At 47.5% G+C, this 27,411-nt stretch overlaps 2 protein-coding genes across 9 annotated transcripts in view; one reads left to right on the top strand and one right to left on the bottom strand.

Moving 5' to 3' along the window:
- Window positions 1–27,411, bottom strand: part of LOC119374269 (uncharacterized) — a 292,758-nt gene that overhangs the window by 207,106 nt on the left and 58,241 nt on the right. For 2 of the 8 annotated variants that reach the window (XM_049420340.1, XM_049420337.1), the window contains one exon: window positions 26,074–26,184. The exons of 5 other annotated variants lie outside the window; for them this stretch is intronic. In XM_049420340.1, coding sequence (XP_049276297.1) covers window positions 26,074–26,184 — 111 coding nt within the window. Of the gene's footprint in view, window positions 1–19,595; window positions 19,627–26,073; window positions 26,185–27,411 lie in introns of those variants that run through there. One more of the 8 variants, XM_049420342.1, reaches the window with a different exon arrangement.
- LOC119374450 (uncharacterized) lies at window positions 1,685–12,798 on the top strand. The gene is made up of 5 exons (XM_037644552.2): window positions 1,685–1,814; window positions 8,071–8,207; window positions 8,276–8,343; window positions 10,403–10,489; window positions 12,111–12,798. The coding sequence occupies exons 1-5, from the start codon at window positions 1,713–1,715 to the stop codon at window positions 12,269–12,271; spliced, it is 555 nt and encodes a 184-aa protein (XP_037500480.1). The 5' UTR covers window positions 1,685–1,712; the 3' UTR covers window positions 12,272–12,798.

The raw sequence follows: 27,411 nt of genomic DNA, 5'->3' as shown, positions 1-27,411 counted from the left end.
GTGATCAGTCTGGTCCAGAGGTTCGCATTGACTTTCCGAACATTACAACCAGGAATGACGCATCATTGTACGTTTTGTGACTCTTTGTGAGGAAGCAGTCGTGTGGAATGCATCCAGGAATTCGCCTTTTTGGAATGCGACCACCGAGGCAGGGATTCATCCAGCGTCTTTCAGACAGCAGCCAAGCGCCGTAACCACTATACCACCGCGGCGGGGCATCGGCGTAACCGATAGAGCGAACGAGGATGAAAGAGAGCGAACGCGTAGCACTCGAGCGCTGGCAGTTTCTGTGGCAATATGCGACGAATGTTACATTGCTACGACTGCGGAAAGCCAGGGCTTCAAACACTGTCGGCGCTACCCCAACACGAAGCTACACTCAGAATTCGTATTAGGCAGTATCGTAATCGTCGGTGAATTTTTACGTCATTAATCGAAACCAACTCGCCCAACTCTCCACGTTGCTGAGCACTCTAGACATGCGCCTGGTGCCGTTAGGGAAAAGCCGATAGCGGCCGGTCCATGGCTAGAGTGGTCCATGGCTAGAGGTCCATGGCTTGAGGCACGGCTCCGTGGCTCGTCTGGAAGCAGGCCTCTGTGTGAATTGAGGGCCTTTAGAGAGAGCTCGATTTTCCGCTCTGCCCGTGAACACTACCTGCGGCGCTCGACTACTAAACTTGACTGAGATGTTCACAATTTAGTTTTCTATCTGCTGATTTTGTTTTTCCCATGAAGCCCTACTGGTTCAGGGTGCTTTTGACAAACGTTCGCGCACACGGTGATCGTCTGTTGCCGCACGCCGAATCCGTTTAAAACGAGACCAGAATTTTCTTTTCCGTATTCCTGACGCTTCTCGTCTAGCATTCGGACACCAGAAAGGCACTTCCGGTAACTTGTCAGGCGAGCGAATGCTACATTCTGCCGTTTATTCGCCACGGGCGATGGGCAGCAGACTTACACTTCGTACTATAGGAAACGTATGCGACGGTGTGTCGCGAGCGACGATGCTGTTATGACAGCCCTTCAGCGCAGCTGTAGCAAGGCATTTTCTTCCGCCGCGACGAACGCTTTAAAACCGAAGACCGACTGCGGGAAAGCATGTGTCAATCAAAGCGATAAGTTTCCCCGACATTTCAGTTGCAAGCGAGTAGCGCCGACAGCAATGAACAGGCACTGCGGACCCCGCGGCTGCTGCGGCCGCGCACGCGCGGGGGGTCATGACGTAATGCAGCTGCTACCGGCGATCGCTAGGCACAATAGAAAATCGCTGAAAAAAGATGTTTCTTGTCCTTTTTTTCATAACACTTTGTTGTATTTGTCATTTTTAGCAGGTAAAATCTTCGTCTGACCCAAAATACCACCCGAAAAGTTATAGTTCCGTATCCCTTTAAGGAGACGGACACGAGAGCGCCTAGACGTAGGCAACTAGGTAGATGGATAGATGCATAGAAATGGTTAAAGTGGCTTTGATTTGCTAAGAAATACTTCGCAAAAAAAAAAGAAGCGCGCGGTGCAGCACAGCTACCAACGCTGATTCGCTTTTGTGACCCTACGTAGCTATACACCGCCGCACGAAACACGATCCATGTGCAGATGTTCTGAATAAAACACCTGGAGAAAGCTTTACGTGAAGTCATTGTGTCTCGCTGAAAAAACAACAACAAAAAACCTTAGGGCGTTGTGATTTCACAATCAGTTTGTGGAGCAGAATCATGGATGAAAAACAACTTCTTGCTATTCTCGTTTCCGTCGCCTGTATAGCAATTTCGGAATGTAAGTGGCCCTTCTTCAGAAAGGATCCGAACATAAGAAAGGTAATACTTTTTTTCACAATTTATATATCTTGCTTTATTGACTGGCTGGTTATTGTGCCAACAGAGAAGGCCGAATTCTTTGCGGAGCTTTGTACTGCCGACAAAACCTAACATATAAGATGCGTGTATTTAGGCACGTTCTACATATTTTACTCAGTAAGATGTTTTTAAACAAAAATTAATCTAGCCTGCGGCATAGAAACTACAAAAATGTGGAAGAGTTTATGCAAATTTTGCTAAGACACTTATTTTCGTAATTGCCTTTGCTATTGCACTGCCTGCTCCTAAATATGTAGTGAAACAACCAAGGGTGTGTCAAATGTCACACATTTAAGTTTACGCGTATGCATTACGTAACGAGCGGTTCCCGGTACTTGGTTTTCCCTGGATACATTGCGCTTTACATTCCGCAAGAAAGAAATTCTCGATCACTACAATTCCATACGCCTTCACCGCTTGAGTTTATTAGCATGGATGAGAGCGTCTGGAACATGTGACCTGACAGAACCTGATTTATCTGGGGAGAACTTTCTGTGGTTATGAAGCCACAGCATGGACTAAATCTGGCATGGACTATACCTGTATACAGCGTTTGAGGGATACGTTCCGAGAAAAAAATAGTCTGCGTAGCATGGCAAGGAAGAAGTATCGAGGAGAAGCTGATACAAGCAAGAGACTGAGGCAAAAATGTCTTTAGAGAGTTTGCATCTGTACCACCTTGTGCTCTCCGTGCTTCAGTGTCAGAACCACGTGACACACCGAAGAAGCCAAACCTGTACGCTGGCGTCCGTACCGTGTTTCATATGCCGAATGACAGGTGATACAACTAGAAGCTAGAACTAGCTAAGGTGCTTTGTAAAGGTGTATGAAAAATTAAAGGTTCTTCCTGTTCCTGAGCATTTTCTCTTGTCCGCTCGAAAAAGAAAAGGACGGCGGCTGGCGCTTTGCGTCGAGTTCCGTCAGCTTAACAGAATCACGCACAAGTATGGCTGCTCGTGCCACGTCTAGCTAATCCCTTGGACTGCCTCCGTGGGCCAAGCATAGGCGTGCGCAGGGTTCGCCGTCAGGAGGGGGCGAAGGTTCATCGCAGCCCCCCCCCCCTGCTAAGTCAAAGTATGGGGCAGACTTTGCGCCCCCCCCCCCCGTTCTTACGTGACGAAAGAGGGGGGCCGCCCCCCTCTTTCGCAGCACTTTACAGACCCTATCCGTTTAAGGATATGCCGTCTGGCCTCTGCATTGCCACAGCGACCTTTGAACGTACGATGGACAGTGCTCCGAGGTTATAAGTGGTCTAATTGCCTCTGTTAGCTCGTGTTCGTGTAGCGCTCGTGTTGTGCGTTTTTTGTCCTTCGTCCGTGCCACGCTGCACATTTTCCCGAAGGTGTTAGTACACCAACTCGCCCAGATAGCCGTATTAGTTCTGTTAGCTCGACGACGTGGTAGTTTCCTCGCCAACTTTCGCAAGTCGTCTGAAGCAGATGTCAGCCACACTCTACGGCAAAAGGGTGTTAAAAGGGTGTCTGGTTCGTCCCTTTGGGGACTAATGGGGCTGCCACAACCTTTAATCCCTTTAAGGACTAACGGCACCGGGTCTAACAGTTGGTCCGCAGGCAGCTAACTGTTAGTCCCAACAGATAACCTCAATGGACTAACATTTAGTCCTCAAATTTACACCTTACAGGTGAACTGTTAGTCCCTATAGATCCCCTCAATGGCCTAACATTTCGTCCTGACATTTGCACCTTACTGGGCAACTGTTAGTCCCCACAGATCACCTCAGTGGACTAACATTTGGTCCTCACATTTACATCTTATCGGTCAACTGTTAGTTCCCATAATCACCTAAATGGCCTAACATTTAGTCCTGACATTTACACCTCACCCGGCAACTGTTAGTGCGCACAGATCAACTCAGTGGACTAACGTTTAGTCCCTACATTTCCACCTTACCGGGCAGCCGTTAGTACCCGTAGTTACACTTCGCTGGACGAACGGTCGGCTCACTCAAATACTCCATTCGGATGAACTCTTTATCGCCAGGCACGATTTTCTAAAGTTACTCTCCGGAAGGCTTAATACTTTTGCGCGTGTTTATTTCCGCGGTGAGCAACAAATGCCGCGGAAAAAAACGTGTGCACGCGAAAAAATATCTACTCATGCGTGCGTAACTACTCTCGCAGTCAATGCGACAACGAATAACAAAAGGGAGACAATGAAACGCTTCATTTTCCTCTATACATATGAAGTTTCTGCTTTCTCTCACTTAATCCACTGCAATATGTCTAATACAGGTCCAGCCGCGTTGTCATATCTTGTACAGTCTTTTTTGTGAGGCTGCTCCAACGGAACCGATAGATGATAGGCATTGTACGCGCCAGCGCACACAGCATTCTGCACGTTGTGGACCACGGCTGCACCCTGCAAAGCAAGAAAATATTACAAATAGTTAGTCACACGTGACAGAGAAGTGACGTGACGTGATGCAAGGTGAAAATAAACACACATCTAAAATATGGCAGGTAAATTTCACCGTGATGTCGTACATCATCAAACACGCATTTCGAGCTACATAGGGCAACAGCTAAAGTGCGGCAGCCGCAGCCATTACTCCGAGTCCGAGACGTCGCCAACCACCGTGCCGCCAACGAGTCGGCAAGTTTTCTGCGAGCGGCGTCGTACAGCTCGAGCAACAAGTCAGCCGCCGCTGCCGCCAGCGAATCTCGAGCGGAAGAGCGAGCGAACGCGGGGCCGCCGCCACGAATGGCGGCGAACTGCTTGCGAGCGAGCGCCGAGGAAGCCGACGGTAATGGCGACCACTTTCCACAGATTTCAAAAGCGCAGCTAAAGTCGGCTAGCCAGAGCACCCGCTAACCCATGCTGGTGCATTTCAAGCGCGCGACATACAATCAAGCTATTTGCCGGCGACCCCAGTGCGTTATGGACGAGTCGCAGAACAGCAGCGAGGCCTCTGCCCAATATCGCGAGCTCGCAGCTCACCACGGCGAATCCTCGGTGAACGAGCGTCCAGGTGGCCGACGACAGTGGCGGCCAATATCCAGGCGGCCACAAAGCACAGGCGAGCTGACGCCCAAGCCGGCCCTCGCGGTAAATTTCGTGCGCGCGATGTAGTACAACACGATTGAGTCCGTTACCGGCAATTGCGATCAAGTTCGCGCACGCCATAAATACGGCAGCATTAAGAGCGATCACTTACTTGCGAAAGAATCCAGCGCCGATTTGTGCCCAGAGTCAGAGTGAGATCGTGGATCCGATAGGCCCACTGTCTTCTCGGCCGCCATTCCCAGCCGGTGGCGACGCAGTGCCGTGACTACGCCGTAGATATACATCGCGGTGTATACATCGCGTAAAAGCAGCGCCACACGCTCATCCACGCATACGTGTATATCGAAGGCAACGCGGCGTGGTTCCTAGATTGTCGAACTCCCCGAGCGGGGGGGGGGGGGGATTCTTAAAAGGAAGAAGGAAATGAAAATTAAAATTGGGTGTAGAGTGCACGATAACTGTCTCTCAAGTGAGGACACCTCAACCGATACACTCACGGGGGACTGGGGATTGAAGGGACAGTGAGAGTGAAAAGAGATGGTAAAAGAAGAAAAAAAAAGAAAAAAAGAAAGGTATGAGTGGAAAAAAAAAGGTGAGGGGGGGGGCAGGAGAACGGGCGTCCGAGTCACCGTGGTGAGCGGCTAGAAAATTCGTTCGACTAGGCCGGCATCCTCGAGAAAAGCGAGTAGGGCCGCAAGGGCTGATCGGCGACGGTGCACGTGGCCGGTGGGATGGAGCAAGTCCTGTAGGGTCGCACACGGCAGTCCGACGAGTCGGTACTTCATGACGAGCCGCTTCCGCGCGGTGTTGAGAGAAGGGCAGTCGAATAGGTGGCACAGGGTTTCGATCGCGCCGCAATCGGTGCAGTTCGGTGCAGCGGCGCCGCGAAGACGATGCCTGCGTTCCGCGGGCCACACTGACCCGGTCCTCAGGGCAAGAAGAAGCGCGCGCTCGCGGCGAGTGAAACCAGTGGCTGGGATGGGAGGAGGGGGGTGTACGGAGGCGACCCGTGCGTCCGGATGCTCGCGCACCAGCTCCCGGCGAAGGTTGTTGCGTGCAGAGTCGAACGAGCTGGCGTAATCTGTCAGCGAAGTCTCGGCGGAGTGTGCTCGTTTTGCGAGCTCGTCTGCAGCCTCGTTGCCCGCGATGCCGACGTGTGAAGGGAGCCACTGAAGGACCACGTCACAGCCTCGTTCCTGGAGGGCCAGCAGGCTGAGAGCGGCGCGCTGAGCAAGAAGGGGGCCCCGTTCCTCCCTCGCGAGCTGGCGCAGGGCAGGTTTCGAGTCGCAGAAGATTGCTGCGCTAGAGACGGCCGGCGAATTGCGCAGGAGGTCTGCAGCCAGCTGGAGCCCGACTAGCTCAGCTGTTGTTGAGGATGCACAGTATCGCAAGCGGCACTGTCGTTCCGAGCTGAGCTGAGGGGCTATGCAGGCGGCCGCGGCTGAGCGATCCTGTAGGACGGACCCATCGGTGAACACTTGCGTCCTCCCGGCCAGGTCCTCATACATCCGCGCCGCGGCCTCCTGAGCAATGGCACTGATGGGGGGTGTGGCGTTTGGATCGAATGCCCGGCAGGTGCAAGTTCACTCGAAGGGGCACTCGACGGTGAGGGGGTGGCCAGCGCAATAAGGCGTGCGGGATCGTCAGCCACAACACCGTTGTACACGTCGATAAGTTGACCGACACGTGAGTTTGGCACAGCACGTAACCGCGAGAGGAGGGGACCTGCATCAGGCGATCGGTGGAGACGCTGCAAGTGGCACAATGCGCGCAGGTCTGCCGTGAGCGACGCAGGCCACGCACGAGCCTCCGCGAGGGTCTCGGCCACACGAGAGCCACGAGGCATTCCGTGACACATGCGGATGACTCGGCGGTGGTCCTGGTCGATCAGTCGCCACTGTGGCGCCTGGAGTTTGCAGATTGGCAGTGCGTAGTGGATGACAGAAAGAGCCATCGCCTCGTAGATGGTGCAGGCGAAGGCAGCGGGGCAGCCGTTGCCGCCTGCGAGTAGCTGGCGCACGGCCGATTCCACGCGGGAACCATCGGAGGCGATTGTCTATCGTCAGGCCGAGGTAGCGGACGTTGCTACTCCAAACTATTGGTGAACCATCCAGCTGAAGGCACGGAAGACGTCGTCGGGCTTCAGCACGGGGGTGGACGACTAGGGCCTCGGTTTTCGGCGCCGAGATCGTGAGGCCGATGTTTCTCACGAAGGCGGCCACACATTGGAGGGCCTCCTGCATGCAAGCGCGCACCACCGAGCACTTGACACAACCGCCAACACGAAAACAAGTGGGAAGACTGACCAAAGAGCGAGGAGGACGGTTAGCTCACTTGACAATGCTCTGCACACGGAACGTATCTCTATGTACGGCCTGAATCTCCCGTGCGGTTGATCCCTTCGCAGAGTAACTGGTTTGCACACGACACGCATCCATCTGCGGTTCCTGCTCAACGGTCTATCCGTTCATCGCGCGTGCCTATTGGGCTAGTTACTCCACCTTCCGGTAATTTCGCTTTAGAGTGCATTCTTCATGTTTCCCGACGCGCTGGCCTCTAGTTGAATTCATTGAAGTGTTGCTTTTACGTAACTACGTGAAGTAAGCATACATCGCTAAAGGCGAAATCTGAGCTGCAAAACTACTCGCACCGCCGTGCTAGGGCCTTGACATTTTTTATGACTTATTGTGCAGAGTGGTCAATTGTGCACCGTGCGTAATCGTGATCGAAGATTATCACAAGACATTGACCATCGACTTCGTCTAATGCGGCGCCCATGCAAAACTACATCTTCCGCTCCACTTTAGTGTAACTCCATCAGCTTGAAATGCGCTTTCCCACCACCACCCACTCATCACATTTTCTTTGGTATTCTTCTCATCTTGCTAAATAGATTGCTTTTCATTTTTCAAGCGAATATTTTGTGTTGTGTATTTGCTTTTTATTGTTGTCACTGAGTTCACAGAATGCGCCCACTTTTTCTGGTGTGCCAAATTCTCTACCTCAATTATTTTACTACTTTTGGCCAAGCTCCTGAAGAGCACGCCTGATAAATGGGCCCTTATAAGAAAATAGGCTAACCTCACTTGATGCGACCCCACCATAATTGCGCAAGAAACTCGCCCCAACTTTCCCGATTGTGATTCTTAACGTTCTTCAGATGTACACTAATGTCGGCGTTTAACTTTTTCAGTTTCTAAAAACAGCAGAAGAGATATGGACGTACGCTACAAATGAAATGACGGCCATTGAATGTAAAGTAGATGTGAAAGAGAGTATGACCACCAAGTCCATGGCATTCAAACGATCCTATATATACAACAGAAGAAAGTAAGACTTCAATGTGTTTACTACATGTTGCTACAGTAGCTTAAACTTATTACTTTGCGCATTCGCAGGAAGAGTTTCAGGCTGCTAGGCCTGTTTGATGCGAAGCGATCGGACATCATGGTCATCAAGCCTTCAGGTAACGCTCTTCTAACATAGTGGTTCACACTCACGCACACACATGCACCGCTATTCTATGAAGTGTTATTCCACGTGGCACTGAAATAACATTGCATGCGAATTGGGAGTGGGGCATTGGTATATAACACATACAAAAGATCGCATATTTGCAGCACTCTTTCAAATTCCGACAAACGTTGAAATTACTGACACCATTCCCCCCTATTGAGGCTAACACGTGCAACAGTGAGCGCGCGTTTCGGTAAGCGGGCGGCTGAGGCATTCAGCTAGTCTGCGAATGGTAAGCCGCCGTCAACTGGTGATGAGTGGCACAGGGGGGTGGAAATAGTCAGTGAAGCTGGCGAGAGAGCACAGCCGCCAACTGTCGGAAGCTGACGGGGTGGCGACGAGGTGTAAAGTTACACCGAGAAAGAGAAAATGAGAACATCAACTACATTAGTAGCCAACTTCGTGGGGAGAGGTCGTCTGAAAGTGAACGCCATCGCTTGTTCTGCGGCGACGGGGATACATCCGTGTTGACACCAGGAAAGGTTGAAGTTGGTTCAAGCCAGCTGGAAAAAAAGAAGTTTTTTCGAGGCATTGGCAGTGCTTACAGGTTGTAAGGTGTCGTCGAACATAATAGTGAAAGCCAGGCTGCATTAATTATTGCAGCTGACGTTGAAGATGGAACTGCACTATTAAGGCAAATCTGAGGAACGATGACTAGTGACGGTGCGTCGGAATGCTCTAGTGAACAGATCTAAGCTAGTGAAATACCCAGCGGAACAACTTGCCCATGAACCGATATTGATGATGAGAAGGCACGCTAAACTATTTTGAACTATAATAATGGTGCTGACCCTACTGAAACGTTCCGTATGCCATTCCAATAATTGCGTATGTTTCCGTATGCAAACATATGGAAAATATACGGAAAACATACGGATTCCGCATGGAAACATGGAATTTTTGGAATGGCTTACGGAACGTTTCAGTAGGGGAGCAATTTAACTAGGTGAGCTATGAGAATATGCAGAACCGGGTGGCGTAGATGCCGTCAAGCGAGGCTTGGGGCGGCTCATTTACATCAGGGGAGCTTCGTCGGGCACACTGATTGGCCCCATCGCAGGGCAGGTGGACGCGGTAATCTTGATATGGGCATCGGCAGTCGTAATATGGGCACTACAAATTCAGAGTGTTGCAGTTGCGCTGCCCTTGCCTACCCGGGTAGCTGGTAAGTTGGTAGATGTGAGCATCTTCCGTAATCTAGGAGAGCTCATTGCGGTTATGGGTCATTCCATGCCAAACGTCCCAGGCATTTTGGCGACCATCTCAAATGTGATTGAAAGAAATCGTGCCGATTTGTTCCATGGAAAACAGTAAATCGCTAGAATGTTTCGGAGGGTAAAAAAATGTTGGTCTCGTGGGAGCCTTACGAATTTCGCAGAATGTCGCCTGAGTGACATTTGTGAAAAAATTGATTCTGAGAGCATCGTATCTAGTTTCAATGCCAAAATTAGTGTGCATATTAAGCAAAAGTGCTTGCGTAAGGCGTTCGAATTTCAGTAATATTACTGCAATATTTCTGGCTTATGCGCCTCCACAATTCTTGCCAGAATGCTCCATGTTTGCATTTTTTCTCTTGTAATGCCACGCTATTTATGAATACTGCAGTAATCCATACTTGCTCTATGGTAGGTATGTATCCCGGTATTTAGACCACTGAAATGTGTAAATCTTACGAGAAAAAATGGTGAATTCAAGTAAATATTTATTTTGGTCCACATTGAGATGCAATTTACACCACGTGGTGCTCCAATTAAGGATTAGCTTGATGCTTCAACTGAAAGCAGATGAACAGTTCTTCTAACATGGAAACTTTTATCATTACAATTTTCGTTTTATCGAAGTAAATGATTTTTGAAGTTACTCACTGAAGGCAATGGGCAACTTCAATGACGAAACCGTCGTATGAACAAATGGGAAGACAGCCATCAATGGGAAACTTCAAAAGTTATTTTCTTCGTTCAAGCAAAAAATGTTTTACGTCAAAAGCACGCACGCTATTGCCATTTTAGGGGACTTTCCGAAGCAGATAGAAGAAATTCTCTTCATGTCTCGAACGCATAAGTGTGCTGTCATAAAGGTCACAACGTTTTTCGGAGGTGAGTTACCGTGCTCTAAATTGCTCTCCCATAGACTGCAGGCCTTTGGCGAACTTAGCAAGCTGACGTGTTGCACTGATAAGTTGAATGTCGTGAGTTCAACTCCCGGCCACGGCAGTCGAATTTCGATCGGGGCAATTTGAAACAACTCCTGTGTATTAACATTTACGCGCGTGTTAAGGAACCCAAGGCGGTCACCATTTATTAATCCGCTCTCCCCTTGTGCACCATGCATCATAGTCGTGTAGTGGTTGTGGCGCGAAGACCCCAGAAATAATGGTCATTGTTGTTAGACCTTTCGCCACATGTCATTGTAACATTTTATAGTAATATTACAGTCTATTCAATATCACACAGACATCAGCGCTCATAATGTAAGCGCAAATATTTTTTCTGCCATCATCAATATTCGCGCGAATAGCCAAATAACTACAGATTAGCGCATCTGATAACAACGCAATAAAAAGTAGGTAACTATAGTTTTACTACGTAACGCTGGGTAAGACGAAACCGCCGGTAGACTAGAGGATGAGCGAGGCTGTCGGTGCTAAATAGACTGTGTGAAAACTCGGAGTATGTGACTATATCCTCCTATCAGCAGCAGCGCTAAAATAGCACTGAGTTCTTCATACAAGACAGAACTTCAGGGGGAGGTGTAGGCTTGGAGATATCGAAAAATACTTGAATGGGGTGCCTCGCTTGTGTCAACGTTTAGACAAATGCGCTCATCGTCGTTAAGGCAGCCACTGCTTCCATAGCTGTGTGCATGTGTACGCTTTGCTCACTCTCCGGCAACCATAAAAGTGGAGGAGGGGAAGGGAGGAAGTGCTGCAATGGGGTGCCCCGCCACGGTGGCCTAGTGGTTATGGCGCTCGACTGCTGACCCGAAGGTCGCGGGATCGAATCCCGGCCGCGGCGGCCGCATTTTCGATGGAGGCGAAAATGTTTGAGGCCCGTGTACATTGATTTAGGTGCACGTTAAATTTAGAACCCCAGGTGGTCGAAACTTCCGGAGCGCTCCACTAAGGCGTCTCTCATAATCATATCGTGGTTTTGGGACGTTAAACCCCAGATAATATTTTTAATAAAAGGGGGTGGAATAAGGGCAGGACGGGCTTATAGAGATAGGCAAACTAAAGGATCACAGTACCAAAAAGCTGGCGCACCGAAAAAAAGCTCCCGTAAGACTTCAAGTCGTGGATGTCGACGTGGGACCCGTGCACTTTTTTCGGCCACTATGTGGAATCCCACGGGGAATGTCGCATACTAAATGATAACGGCACAGAGCACATATTGCATTGCCGGTACAATGAGTAAAAAGTTTGAATAAGGGCTGCCGCTAGAGCGACACCTCCTGTTCAAGGATTTTTCATCTCTTCCAACCTTCTTGTCTTCTGAACCTCGGTTGCGCGTCCTTTTTTTGTGTTTGAATGGTGAACTAATGTAAAAGAATGGAAGTCACGATTTTTGCAAGCGTTTTCACCTCAGCCTGAACAGCGCAGTGAAGCAGATGCAGCTTCGTTTTTTAATTCGCTCACATATTGGTTCAAATAAATCTCAAGATATACATAAGCGCAAGGCTGGGTAAATTGTTCCCGACATTCCTTGTATATTTTTCCAGGATCCTCAAAAAAGTACGACCTGCGCGTTCTGAATTCTTCCGTTGAAGAAGGCCCCGACAGAAAATGCGTGGAACATTTCTACAATGTAGCCGGTCGAGGACACAAACTCTATGAAAACAAGTGCCAGCGCCTATTCAGGAACATTTACAACATACCGTAAAGTACCGCAGTTTCGCATAAGCACCCTTCAGTCAACATTTTGTAGACTTCATACTTCTAAAAATTGTATGTTAACCGCCCACCCCCTCGAAAGCGTGAGCATCAGCCGGAATATTCACCCAACTGCGAAACCGCTGGCAGCGATGATGGGGATATTCGCTTCCTTCGGTGGAAAAGGGAAGACCGACGGGGTTGAATATAATGCAGTGTGTCAACGAGCAGTCCATGAACGAAAACCCAGTGGTCACAGGGCTTTTGTGAGACACATCTCGATGAAGCGTGCACGCAGCCGCTGTTGCCACAGATTTCCTGCAATCCGCTAGCCACACGCTGCACTCGTATACACCGTCGCCAGCGCACCTACACCAGCCTTTGGTCTGTTCAAGTCAGGCCAGTGTCAGAAGCGAATGCAATGACCTCCCAATCTGCACCGATTCGGAGGAGTCCTTCTCTGCGTCCAGTGGCGATGAGTATAGGCGCTAGTGTACGCCATCACTCGCGGTTTGAAAATAAACATGCTTTCTTCGATTCCGTAGCCACGGCAACCTTGCATCGAATTTCTTCTTCAGCCGCCCTCTTGGTGTTTAGGGCTTCGACCGGACAAGCGCCCATATCTAATCGACACATTTGCACAGCGCTACGTAAACGAGGACGTAAGAAAAGACAGAACACAGGAGCTGTGCTGTGTCCTTTCTTACGTCCTCGTTTACGTCATCATCATCAGCCTGTCTACGCCCACTGCAGGGCAAAGGCCTCTCCCATGTTCCGCCAACAAACCCGGTCCTGTGCTTTCTGCTGCCACGTTATACCTACAAACTTCTTAATATCATCTACCCACCTAATTTTCTGTCTAGCGCTGTGCAAATATGTCGATTATAAATCACCAACTAGCCCATGCTGCCGGTCTCTCAAGCCCATACCTAGATAAACCCCCATTTGCAGCGAATATGGGGTGCGCGCGTCCGCGGTATTTTATGGTATGAAAGAGGAGAAAAGCCGTAATCATAAGCTGTCGGCAAATTCTTCGGTGATTGGGGTCTACAAATTTGCATGATCACGAGTGCAATTCAGCGCTACCGACAGGAGGGGACAGAAGAGAGGACACAGAACGCTGAACGGGTTTTAGCGCTAAAAAACGCTTCAAGGAAACGTTCCTTGGCATTTGACACGGCATTTTGGACGCAGTCAAGATTCAACATAAGAAGCAGGCTCTTAGCTTTACTTCTGACCTTTTTCACAGAAACGTGATCATGACGGTCAAAAAAAAAAAAAAAGACGAAACTGTGCGGGGCGCTTTTTTCAGGTTATTTTTAGCCGACATAATGACAAAGCCGCCCTCTCTGTCTGCAGGTAGCTCACAGAAAGAATGCTCTTTTAAAAAAAACTTACAACGCGTTTCACTGGGAGGTTTGAAACATTTGGCCTACACCGACTGAGGACGTCCACGCCGAACGCTATGCACAGTTCTTTCTCTTGCGCTGGCGCACGTTGACAAGTTTGTTGTACATAATCATGTTGTACATAAACTTGTTGTACATAATCATGCTGTACCAACACGCCCAATCCTACATCCTTCTAAGAAATTTGCAGCTATGAACATTCACAAATTGAGTAGTAACAATGACAGAGGTATTGGGTGAAAGGTGTTGAATGGGTATTGCTTGCAAGTTATCCGTGCGCTGTCATTCTATATGCTGGCTCTGGTTCAGGTTTAGAGTTGACGTTTTGCAAAGCAAGTTATTATGGCTGCTTTGGTGCCGACATCGCTAATTAGAGTAACGTATGCTACCATGTGTGTATTCAATCATATTTTTACCTTGTTTTCTTTTTCATTTGCATCAACTCCCGCAGTGGCCCAAAGAGGGCCTCAAGTAGGTAACAGTGGAAATGAAGCGCCATACTTCAGACTTACAGCTCATAAAATTCACCAGCGCTGAAGAAATTCCTTACGCTACTTCCTGCACAGCTGGATCTGTAAAATTATTATGGCTACGAGGCCACTGTAGGTTAAGAATACGTGAAATGGCCGATTTAAGTGGACCAGCATCACTGAATCGAAAGATTAATTTGGTTCTTCTAGTAGTGACCAGTATAACAGCGATCAGATAAAAAAATTCGATTAGTAGAGACTTAACTGATTCAAAAACGTGGTCATGATTTCACCACTTCAGATTTCCGTGGAAAATCCAGGCAGTGGGATATGATGATCACAACATTATGGTGCCGTGTGCACTATCTCCCACCACCCCTTCGTTAAAGCTATATTCGCACAGGGCTGGTCTGGCGATATCATCCCTATGCCGATTCTGCTTACAAACAGCATCAATAGAACGTTATTAACACGATAGCGTGAAGGAGCTTGTTTCGCAGAAATTCCGGTGTCGGCGTCGGCGACACCGTCGTTAGTTGTGAGCGAAAAATTTATCATCTTGTCCGTGACCAAAAAATCGAGAAAGACGCAAATGAAATTAATAATAAAAAAAATTCGGCTTCGAGGGAGAATGGAACCCGGGCCACATGCGTGGCAAGCAAGTGCTCTACCACAGAACCACACCACTTCTTGAAGCTGGTGCGGTAGAAAACACTATATGAATGTCACGTAGTGGAAGGAGTCTCCTTAACGCATGTAAACTGCGTGGCAGAGACGTAGAATCGCGCAAGGCCGTAAATTGCGCAACGAGTGAGTGTTCCAAAGGCCCACCCATTACAAAGCCCACATACATATTTACTCATCATCATCAGCAAAAGCATCAACAAAGTGAACGGCTGCGTAGGATCGCGTGTTGCCTTACGGACGCGTAGTGGGCCCTGTGCTGATTCGCAAAAGGAATAATTACGGCGCGGTGGGCGCTCAACAACTGTACTTGCAGTAGGCATTCTAGGATACTTTGAAACGGCCAATGTTACGCGCACAGTCGTTCGTTTCCTTACGGCACGGTTCAGGCATGCACCGAGAACCGAAGGCAGGATAGCAGTTGAGAAGGCGATGCGCACGAGGCGCGATTACGCTATCGCGTTCTGATCTTGAAGGCGATGCTTAAGTGTCTTACAAGTTTTTTGTCATGCCACCACTATATACAACCAAACATTGTTCTTGATATTCCGCTTGATAATATAGGCATGCCCCAAACAGAAATATTTCCTACCTTCAATGCTTCGGCTCTTGACCTAGGCCACAGGATTGATGAATATGATTTCATATCCTTTATGCTGCATATGATTTCTTTCACGTAACGAAGCGACTATGATTTGAATTCCTAATTTTATGACTATCCTTATGGCAGCAATCAATAATTAAAAAAAACAGCTAGAGGTACGTCATACGTCATACTGTCACTATTTCGATTGTTCTGTTCAGGTTAGGTACTAAGCTGTCTGATCTGATTGTAAGAGTGCATAATTACTGCAGTCTCTCTTTTATATGTTTTTACAGCGCGGCTGTTAAGATTTTCGTTATGCCGTGCAGAGCCGACGGAAAACCATCATCATGACCCGGGACGCGCTATCGTCGTCCTCTTCTTCATTTTCTGCTTCGCTCCCAGATTATGGGCGGTAACAGCGCATACACTCGCGGGACGGATAGAAGGGAACACAAACAAGCGCTGACTCTCAACTGAAGGTTTATTGCAACAAACAAATAATTTGAACACTTGCGATAAACATATAGAACATGCGCAGAGGGGCCAGCGAGGGACCTTGTCTACGTCATTAACAGACTTGAGGCTGCGAGTGACTGCGCAGGCGCGACAAAAATGTCTGTCAAACAAACATGCTACTGATTAATATTTCTTCTTTTTCATGCAATGACACCGATGTTCGACTAACGCAGGACTCCCCTTCTTTTCCGTGAGTGTGTGCGCTGTTACCGCCCATAATGTATCACCAAACTAGCCCAACTATCAGTCTTACTTCGCTCCCAGATTCCGTGCGCCAATTTGTCCGGCGTGGGACGCAATAACTATGACGAGAACGAGTACAGAGAGAGAGAGAGAGAGAGAGAGAGGAATAAAAAGATTGAAAATAAGCGAAAGAGAGAAATGGAGAGAGAGAAAGGTAAGAAAGGCAGAAAAAGATAAAAAGACAGAGCAAGACGTAGAAAGAAAAAGAAAATGATGAAAAGAAAGACACAAAAACAGAGAGAAAAAATTACGGCATATCCACGGGTGAATGATGAAGAGCTTGGGTGAAGCTCCTGAAGCAATCACGGTCTCTTTCCTTTTTTTCTTCTTTTTTATTTTTTATTTTTTTTTTCATTTTCATTTTTATGTTTATTCATTTTTTATTTCATTTCTTTATTTTATTTTTTTCTGCATGGATGGATGGATGCTATGAGCGTCCCCTTTATAACGGGGCGGTGACATGTCTGCCACCAGGCTCGAAGAAAAAAAAAGAAGAGCTTCCTTGTTTCATGTTGGCCTAATACCTTATCTACATTGATTAAATCTGTGTTATTATACCAAAAAAATATAAATTCATGGTCTATCTCTCTGCCTCTTAAGGCAGAATGACCTTATTTTTCCCCCATTATTTATTTTGTTCTTTATCTCTACTTTTCTGCCACCAATACTCTAACCATCTCTTACTTATTTCTATCGCGGACGTGTTCAGCTTTCCATTGTTGTCCCTAAAACCCAAGGCTTCATGTAGACTCGTGCCCACACGTACACCTGGGTGAATATCGCCACATTCAATCAGTACATGTTCCATCGTTTCCTTAGTTCCCCCGCAGCATGTACATTGTTCTTCTTCGTTACTGAATCTCGCTTTATAACTACGCGTTCTAAGGCAGCCCCACCTTGCTTCAAACAGTAAAGCGCTTCCCCTTGAATTATCATAAAACCTTTCCCTCCTTATTTCGTTTTTTCCTTTTCGGTAGTTACTCAGAGCCGGCTTCTTTTCCATCGCTGTCATCCAATAAGTCCTCTCCGCCTCTCTGACCTTCCGCTTAATGCTCCTTGTTGCCATATCGCCCGCACTGCTAGCCGTATATTTACTGGTGAGCCTCCTAGTTCTTTTTCTCCACTGCGTGTCAACGCTTTTTCTATACAAATACCTGAAAACCTTCTCTGCCCATCTACTCTTCTTCATTTTCCTCAGCCTCTCTTCGAATCTCATTTTGCTCTGAGCTTCCCGCACTTCAAAGCCTGTCCATCCCATATCACCCTTTACAGCCTCATTTGTCGTCTTCCCGTGAGCGCCCAACGCGAGGCGGCCCACTGTCCTTTGATTTACATCCATTCCTGATTGTACCTTTGACTTCATGCACACCCCTGAGTTCCCAAATGTAAGCCCCGGGACCATCACACCCTTCCACAGCCCTCGAAGCACCTCGTACCTATTGTACCCCCATAAAGCTCTGTGCTTCATAATTGCAGCATTCCTCTTTCCCTTTGCGACCGATACTTTCTCTTGTACCTCCATATATCTATCCCCCTTATTTACCCATACTCCGAGGTACTTGTACTCGCTTGCCCTCGGTATTTTTTGCCCCTGTATGAAGACCGCATGGTCTTCGTGATCATTGAATACCATCAATCCACATTTTGTTGCACTAAATCCTAGTCCTAGAGCCTCACATTCCCTTCCGCATATATCTGCCAGTCGCTGTATATCATCTTGACTGTCCGCAAATAAGACAATATCATCAGCATAATATAGACCTGGAAGCTTCTGCTCAACCATCGTGCCGACCTGTTTGTGCGACAAATTAAATCCAATGTTGCTACCTTCTAGCGCTTTTTACCATCCTCACCATGTACAGCATGAATAACAGCGGGGACAAAGGGCATCCCTGTCTCAGCCCCTTGCTAATTTCAACGCTGTCCTTGCTACTTATTCCTTCCCATTCTATACAAACTGTATTTTCTCGGTATATTTCCCTCAAAAGCTGTATACAGTCGTCACCTATGCCCACTTCTTTCAGTATACCCCACAAAATTTCCTGATTAACGTTGTCATACGCCCCGGTAATATCTAGATAAGCTACGTATAAGGGCCTGTTTTCTATTTTCGATATTTCTATACACTGGGTAAGAACAAACAGATTATCGTCTAACCGCCTGTCGATTCTAAATCCATTCTGAAGTTCTCCCAAAATATCATTTTGTTCTACCCACGCTTCTATTTTTAATTTTACTGCCTGCATCGCCAACCTGTATAGCACCGATGTAATGGTTAGCGGTCTATACGAGCGAATGTTATCCTTTTCTCCCCTGCCTTTATAGATTAAGTTCATTCTACTTTTTCGCCAACTGTCTGGTATTTCCTGCTCCTGTAAGCACTTTTCTACGGCTTTCAGCAGTGCTTCTTTAGTGTTATGTCCGAGTTCGTTACTGAGGCTGACGGGAACCCCATCTAAGCCCGGTGTAGTGCGCTTAGGAATTTTTCCTTCGGCTTTCTTCCAATTGAAATTCTCTAGTACTACATCTTCGTCGGTTGCACTCCTTTGCGTACTTTTACGCATCGGGGGAATCCCCTGGGCGACCTTTTTAAACGAATCGGCTGTTATCTTTCGGATGTAACCTAGCGCTTCATACCCTTCCAATTGATTTCCTCCTTCATCTACCATATGTTGTTGCATTGTGACAGACTTCCTACCCAGCGCTTTTAGGTGGCTCCAAAATATCCTAGGCGCGGCCTTCTTCTTTTCGCGAATCTCTGTCATCCAGCGTTCACTTTCACCTTTAATTTTTGCCTCGACTAATTTCTGCACAATGGATTTTTGCTCTAAATATATTTCCCATATTTGGTTGACTTCGTCCTGTGTCCGCTTCTCCTTTTTTGCTTGTCTGTGCTCCCGTGATGCCTCACGTCGCTTCTCGATCGCCTCCCGGATTTCTTTGTTCCACCAACGTTTTGGCTTTTCCTTTCCTTTCCAACACATAGTTTTCTTCTCTTTTTCCACTTCTTTCGTGATTACATGTAGCAGCTCATTATACTTCCAGTCTTTGCCTGGTAGTTCGTCTACTTTTTCCTCGACTCTTGCGGCTGTATTTGTTATTTGTTTGTCATTTAGATACGAGCTGCCAAACTTTGATTCTATGTTCTTATTTTGAGTTTTATATCCCATTTGTAATATTATGCGTTTATGATCACTACCCAAGCTGTTAATGCCTTCTTCGTTTCCCTCTTACAATAATAGTAATAGTGTAGAGGGAACCAATAGTGTATTATTACTAGCTGAGATTTAAGTCATTATCAGACTTTTTAAAACATTTGACCAACGTCTACTCCGTGCGTACAATATTAGTTGTTTTCCGACTTGCACAAGTGTGGTATTCTTTTCCTTCAGAACACATATATGGCATGCATTTCACCTCAATATGTTGCTGACTTGCATCTTCCTAGTAGGCACCTCTGAAAGATGAGAGAAATGCGAAAGAAGTTTTAGATCTTTTTATTTCGCTGATGTATACGTTCTTTACCTTTTCTGTTATGTGCATCATCCTCTATTTCAGCTAAGCTTCTTGACTCAGATAAACGACAATAATCTCACGCGAAAGAGAACAGAGCAACACAAGAAAGCAAGCCATAGTATTCCATTCGCCGTTGTGTTAGCCAATTTAGTACAGGACAGTCGTTAGAGAAGTGCTCGTATAGTGGGACTTATTATGGTCACTTACGGTTTAAGAAATCAGTTTGTGTTTAGCACTCTAAGAGACGGTTTTAATCCCAGACACTTGTGAAACAAACGTAGTTTACTGAGAAGCAATGATGATATAAGTAAAAAGAGAGATAGAAACGAAGAGGAAATGCAGGGAGCTCAACCAAGCACTGTCCCGGTTGGCTAGCCTACGCCTGAGGTGGGGGAAAAGGGGGAATAATAGACGAGATAGAGAAGAAAGATTCAGAGGAGGAAAAATAGGAAATGAACATTCGTGAAGTCCAGTCGACTACGTGGCCTTGTGCAATCACGAAGTCCTAGACGGATGGCCCAGGATCTTGCTTCCGAAAAGTGGTCTTGCATCTAGGCGATGGACCTTGGCTTCTTGAATGCGTCGTTCAGTTTGGCAAAGTGCGTGGTGTCGGAAAATGTACTCAATCGTCTCCTCACCGCCGCATCTCCTCACAGTTTCGCGCGGGAGGCAACCGCTGCCGTGGCTGCCCTAGTTACGACTGTGTTTTCGCTGGTGCGCATGCTGCCTAATTTCGCGCAAACTGATGGAAGTAATAGACCGACAATACGCGCCACCGTTAATTGCACAGAAAGGCACCAGAAAGGAGGTATAAGTTGGTGTTGATTTCCTGCTTGCGAAGACCGTCGCAAGGTGCAGACCGCCGCGGTAAAACGCGAGAACTGGTCTCCGACGTTGGCTCACTTGTTATGTTACATAGATTGCGTGGCAGCTGCAGACTGTTTGGTCTCGCAGAAATGTTTGGTTAGTCAAAGGTTTGTCATTGCGGTGCCCTTTACGGTATTTCTGGTATTAGATTTCTATGCTGCTATCCCACAGAAAGAAGCTATGGAAGCCTACCAAGCTGCCATTTGCGTAGAAGCCACCACGGTTGTCACTGTTTATTGAACAGCTGAAGTCCTAGACGCGCAAAATGTATTTTACTGGAACAACGTGAGCTACAGGTGTGGCAGGTTCATTTATGCAGCGAATTATGGGAAAACAAGTTGAGGCATGTGTTTCGAAAATGTTTGCGGCTGCGATGGCAAGACCGACACAAGTGCCGCAAGCGCGGCTGTTCTGACTGCTATGCACTTTAACCAGTGTCGATGTCACTCAGGCTTCACCGGAAAGCCGCATGCGTGGAATGAGTCCTATTGAACAATATGAAATGCGTATCCAGCTACAAATACGAGAAGACAAGACGGACAGGCGCAAACTTGCGACTATATTCATATTTCGCCACACATCGATATTGTACATGCGCAACAGGTGATCACATTGCCGGGAAGCCAAATTGCTTTGCAGACCACACAGAAAAAATAAAATCAGAGCCCTTTTACTATGTGAAGATGTAAGGCCAGCGAAGCCGTTTATTTTGTGTAAATATACTCCTTTCTTTACAAGGTGTTCTCCTTTGTTTGCGCTTTAATAACGTTATCATTTGCGCTTTGATACTGGCCACTGCCGTGGGTCAAGCGACGTAATCAGCACATGCATGGGAGGCGTGGCGGGGTCCTTCCTAGACGACATGTATGTTCGGGAGGTACTCCGGCTGGCAGGCTTGGGGGCAAAGTATGTTCGAGTACGCGCAGCCGTTGGTTTTAGCGATCGGCGGCACACCTCTCTTAATCAACGAGTCGCGACATTAAAAATAAGGCTTTGAATAACAGAGAGCTGAGCTGGTTGGTAAGTATTCATGCTACAGAGACTGTCGGATCGTCGTGTCTTACGGTCACGCTGCAATTCATCGCACAGGGCAGAGAATTTGGAAACGTGTCCGGCGAACCACACACGATAACAGAAAACGCACGGGTCCCAGAACAGAATCCTTACCTACTCTCTTTGAAGTCTTACCGAGGCTTACAGGAAGCGCTCATCTGGGTTGTAACCAACTCGGCCAAGGTTAATTTCATCCTTGCGATACTGAGGATCCTGGCGGGCAATGCTTTCGTGCTTGGCGTCGTTGGCCCGATCTTCGTAAATCATATCAGCCCGGTGGTGTCGACAGGACTCACGTTTCTGTTTCCGCTGGAGCTCTAAGCCGCCGCGCGGCATAGTCACGCCATATCTCGTAGGTGACGAGAAATGTCGCGACTCGAAGAGATGGCGTGACAATGCTTGCACCACTTCTGCGGCTGTCGAACGCTTTCACTTTACGCAGGATCACTCCCTCCCGAACACTTGGCGTCACGTCCCGATCTCCCAGTGCGCATGCAATAGCTAATTACTTCTCATTGAAAGCTCACGTTGTCTTGCATGATCGTTAAAACAACCAACGTCCAGTCTGCCCGACACATACCATTAAATGTCGTCAGGGATCGCTTCCAGCAGCAAGTTTTAGTGAAATGTGCCGAGCATGTTTGCAGACTGTATGTCTTTACTGCCATGAATTGAGCGTGCGGGATGAGCCGCGACCACGGTGTAAGAATATTCAAGTGTTGACACTGCGCGCGCCTAAGCGGCCAGAAAATGTTCGGTCGTCGGTCCGTTGAGCGGTGCGCCATCTAATGGCTTGAGGCGGAGAGCGCCCGCGAGTAGCCGAATCACGGTGGTGCTGCGTCATCGCCGCCGCTCTCGCCGTTCCCTCTCCTGTTGCTCTCTCGATTTCGCCCCTCGACGCCGCTTGGCGGATGCACATTATCCAGCACAATGGCACAGAAAAATGCACGTTATCAGCAGCATGCGCGTTGCTATGGAGACGACTGCCCCGCTTTTCGTAGCGCCCTCTGCAAGTCATCTGATAAGAACCCGAACATTATCTGGACGCGCGCGGATTGCGGTTTCCCATGCGTTGGCGGAAGAGTGTCATCACCTGAGTATATTCTTACACCGTGGCCGCGACACAAGGCAGGCGAACCTGACAGGCATGTAAGATCCTTGTCTATTGCCCTTAATTATGTACTGTGCTATCGCAGCTGTATTTGAACGTGTGGAATTGTTACCAAGGTCGCCTTTCCCGTTTTAACGCGATAGCGTTGGAGAGCTCGTTTCGCAGAAATTCCGCCGCCGGCGTCGGTGGCGGCGTCGTTTGTGAGCGAAAAAACGAGAAAAATGCACATAAAATAAACAATAAAAATTTTCGCTCCCATCAAGGATAGAACCCAGGCCGTTTGCGTGGCAAGCAGGTGTCCTTCCACAAAGCCACGATGTTACTCGCGACTGCTTCGAAAAAAAAAAGCACTACATAAATGACATGTAGTGGAAGGAGTCTCCTTAACGCATTTTGTTCGGCAGGTGTTACGACGAAAATGAGCCCATTCGGAGATTTGTAGGCGCATTGGCGAGGCCATCAAACTACGTTTCTTGCGCGACGCCGTGCTTCCAAAAAAGCTGGGATAGTGCACCCATTGCCGCTAAAAGCAAACACACAAATCCTTGCGAACAGAGAAAAACATATCAAGCAAACAGCAAACATTAGATAATGTACTGCCATCTGTGAGGCATTGTCAGAAACATGCCTATAGTTCCGCCGTTCTAGCACAGGGAAGTGCTTTAAATCGAAAACCTGTACCAGTACTATAGATACATCGCGTGCGCGCGTGTGTGTCTGTGTGTCTATGTATGTGTATCTGACAACACACATTAATAAGTGTGCACTTAGTGGTTGAAGTGCGCATGTGTGTGTAACGACCCACAATAATAAGTATGCACTTAGTGGTTGAACTGCGCACTAGGGTCCGGATTTCGCTGTCGCGTTCGACTCTTAAAGGCGAAGGCTAAACGTCCCCCAATTTTGTTGTGAATACCTTACGCGGAACTTCTGTTTATGCGCGGAGATTTAGCGCAACGCTCAAAGAATGGTTCTTAGCACTGCGCGCAATTTCACCTTGCACTTTTGGAGGACTCTGGCGTGTTTTTGAACATATAAGGATACTGCCATTTTCGAATGCTATTGACAGGGCTGTAACAGCTAGCGGGTTTCAACTTGCTTTGAGACTCGTCAATAGTTTTACATAACTAAAAAACTAGGAGTCGAAAGCGGAATCAGAACGGACAGCGTCTGCATTGATGTCAGAATACCCCGCCGCTATGACAACAGCATGACAACAACCGCTATGACGAGTTGACGCGCCGAACAGCACAACGCCACTTCTCCCGAATAGCGCTGTTGGAGGGAAACAACAGGCACCTCTGGCGTTGATTGGTTTGTTATTAGAATCTTCAGCGTTACACCTGCCTGCCACATCGCGTTTTACCACACGAAATGCAGTTTCGAAAACTGAACAATTATATGTGGGAACCGTCGTCGCTGTCGTCCGTTCAAAGGGAGCCCACTTCGTCTGCTTTCTATGACGGCGGCGAAAGCTAGGTAAGTTGTGTAACAACATCACAAAAAGAGGGTGGTCCGCATTCAAAGGCTTGGCTACTAATATTTTAGTACTCCTTTTCAGAAAAACTAAGCGACTTAAATTAGTATAGTTTTCAGATATCATCAGGGTACGGAAAAGAACATATTGCCACGTGCATACCTTATTATCGCTTTTACTGTATTCGGTTTTCGCCCACAAAGACTGTCAGCAACGCTCAGCGCAAACTGCGCCTCATTTTTCGAGAAGCTTCCCGGTTATTGTAGATCGTTTTGTTAAGATTGCGCGCAAGACGCGAACACTCGAGCTTAGTCTAGAGCTTGCGCGACAACCAGCGATAACGCTGGAATATTCGATGGCACATGTATAAATGCCGACGCGCTTCACCGCTTGTCAATTGATCGACGGTCGACGCTCTGTTCGCCGCAATCAGTGTATTGCTGTAGTTTGACTTTGTTTCCCGGCCACAAGTTCGCTGTCCATCGGGCCCGCGACGCGGCGGAGGGGCAAGGCCTCTCTGTCCCGACGTGGGAGCGGCCCGCTGCGCGCTAATCGCGCGTACCGAAGGACTAAAATAAAGTTGTTCATCCATCCATCCATCCATCTCTGATGCGCTAACTGCTGCCTTCGTCGACGTCATGACCACGTGACAATATGTTGAAAATTTTATTCTCATCGATAGACGTCGATAAATTGCCGGAGTATCCTTTGACGAAGGAGTAGGTGGTTCACTCTTGCATTAGCTCACAAAATTAAAACGTATAGGTATGGCCTCAAACGAGTGAAGAACGTGGCATTAAACTTCCTAATTTTTGGCTACAGCTAATCATAATTTTGCGTCTAAGTAGTGTTCTATGTCATTTTCAGACTCTCACAGACCGACTGAATCTTCCCCATCTCGCAGCCTCCCCTTGTAATCGCGCTTGCAAAGTGCCAAAGTGCAAGATCGGAGCCAGCTTTAGCAGCTGCCGCGCCACTGTTACCTCCATGACTAAAAACGGAAATGGCGAGTGCTGCGCATACATAGCCTTACTGACTGCGACGCCGCTGCAACTGCTAGTGTGTATCGACGTTGCCAACGCCTGTTTCCTAAAATGGCGTAGGTGAATACAGGAACCCAACGTTGTCCAGACATGGTTATTTTATGTTCGCGTACTTTACCCGTGGTGTACAATGCGAATACTGCATGCCACGACATGGGCGTCAGTAGCATATTTCTTCAACCTAAGCGCTAACACAAAATACTTACTTCTTTTTAGAGCTATCCGTTCGTGATCAATAAAGGCCGTTCTTCTAATATCGAGAGTTGCTCTGCATTATCAGTACAAAGAAGTCACGTCTACAATACATGGTTTTAGTTGCCGCAGGCTGTTCGGCACGAAGGTATTAGTTACGCAAAATATGGAGTATGATAGAGTGTCCGTTCAGCTATTTCGTCAAGCAGGTCGTTAACTATTTGTCATACCAACTGAAACATTTACGAAGAGCTTTCAGAAAGGAAACCACTGTCGTGGTAGCTTTTAATGTAGAATAGCATGCGGAATATCGCACCACTGAGGTCTAGGACGCTGGTTCAAGTCGCACCCACGGTGACTGCATTTACGTGGTGGCCATATCGATAACCTGTTCTTCAATTTTTGTGCAAGATGATGGACCGCGGCTCCTCAACATTAACTCGGAGTCAGCAACTATATGGCATGACTCGGCACGTTATCGCGGTTTTGGTATGCACGATTCCAGAGTTTTATCAACTTGGAAATGCGACATTTCAGCTACATTCTCGCGATTACCCGAGACCTACCGGATTACAGAATTATATCTGTAGCGACGAAATATTTCGACTGGGAGTCGCATTTTATTACTTCCGTAACGTAACTTACCTTTCGTAGAGAGTATAAAAACACATCCTCGCCACATTTAAGCCCATCGGGGCCGGCCATTTGAAGGATTTTAGAAGCTCTCTTGCAGCAGAAGACATAGCACTCGTATTTCTGCGTAGAAAAGAAAAAAACAGTCAACTATCATGGCAAGTAAGAGAAAATTACTAGCGAAAATCGTAGCATACTGCCGAGCAGTGATGTGTGCGCCCGAGCAGCATTTGCTGCAGATTATGTGCAACAGTGAAACTGTGTCACTCTCTTATTTCAATTTCGAGCGCGTATATGAACGCTGCTCTTTACAGTACTTAGTGCAACGTTGACTTTGCATTTAACAGTAACGTGGCTGCATTATCTTGTTCCTTGCCTCTACCTAAAAATTCACTAAGAGAGAAGGAACAGCGCTATTCCCGATACATTGAAGAAATTACCTTACGCACTCGAAAAGTATGATGTTTTAGCCTCACTAAAGCTCCAGATATAGCATTGAAGACATATTGTTCGGTGCAATATACGGGTTGGCATTCCGAGGATACAGCCGACTTGGAGGTAACTGCCTTAAAAATCTCGGGAAGAGGACATTATTGTTGAGTTTATTAAAGCGAAAGCCTTAAGTGTCGCGAAGCGCTGTGACGTTGAGGGAAACACGGGAACGGCAGGCGAAAAAAGTGGTACGAAAACCCACGCCACCACCTCCGAGCGAGCGGCGTGCGGAAAGGAATGGCTTGCTGCGTCATCGTGATGTCACAGATTGCCGAAATTCCTGACCTCATCACACAACTTTGTCGCTTGGTCAAATACTGCAGATCCCGTAGGTTGTGCAACGCCACGTGAGGTGCGGAAAGCTTAAGCAGGGGGAGCGAACACTACAAAGGACTCAGAACTTGAGGGTAATTTATTGGTGTCTGTTGCACCCAGACTTGTTACGTCTTGCTAGAAGTCGCCTGTATAACTTACAGGGTCACGAAATGTGCAGCGGTATTTTGCATTCAAGTGTTACTGAGAGCGTAACACGCTGCGGAGTTATAATCTAAGAAAATTTTTCATGCAGCCAAGCATGAAAATGCGTACGCGAACTCATCACGCTGCGCAGCTTGGAATGAATGGAGTATGTGCCGGTTATCTATGGGACACATAGGATGACGGGTTCGCTTTTAACGCAACAGCGTTAATGAGTTCGGCGCAGAAATTCCGGTGTGGGCGTGAGCATAGATGTCGGTGTCGGCGTCACTGTTTGTGAGCGAAAAATCATTCTTTTTTTTCGGGACCGAAATATCAAGAAAGATGCAAATAAAAAAATAATAAAAATCTTTTAAGTTCAAGCGAGAATCAAACCCAGAC

The sequence above is a fragment of the Rhipicephalus sanguineus genome, chromosome 11 (genome assembly GCF_013339695.2).
Source record: "Rhipicephalus sanguineus isolate Rsan-2018 chromosome 11, BIME_Rsan_1.4, whole genome shotgun sequence".
In the NCBI taxonomy this organism is placed as follows: domain Eukaryota; kingdom Metazoa; phylum Arthropoda; class Arachnida; order Ixodida; family Ixodidae; genus Rhipicephalus; species Rhipicephalus sanguineus.
Note: the sequence above shows the minus strand (reverse complement) of the source record. Positions and strands in the feature narration are given on the sequence as shown.

Coding starts and splice junctions, on each gene's coding strand:
- LOC119374450 (XM_037644552.2), top strand. CDS start 1,713: ATGGATGAAAAACAACTTCTTGCTATTCTCGTTTCCGTCGCCTGTATA. Junction 1,815..8,070: donor AGGATCCGAACATAAGAAAG/GTAATACTTTTT, acceptor TAACTTTTTCAG/TTTCTAAAAACAGCAGAAGA. Junction 8,208..8,275: donor TATATATACAACAGAAGAAA/GTAAGACTTCAA, acceptor GCGCATTCGCAG/GAAGAGTTTCAGGCTGCTAG.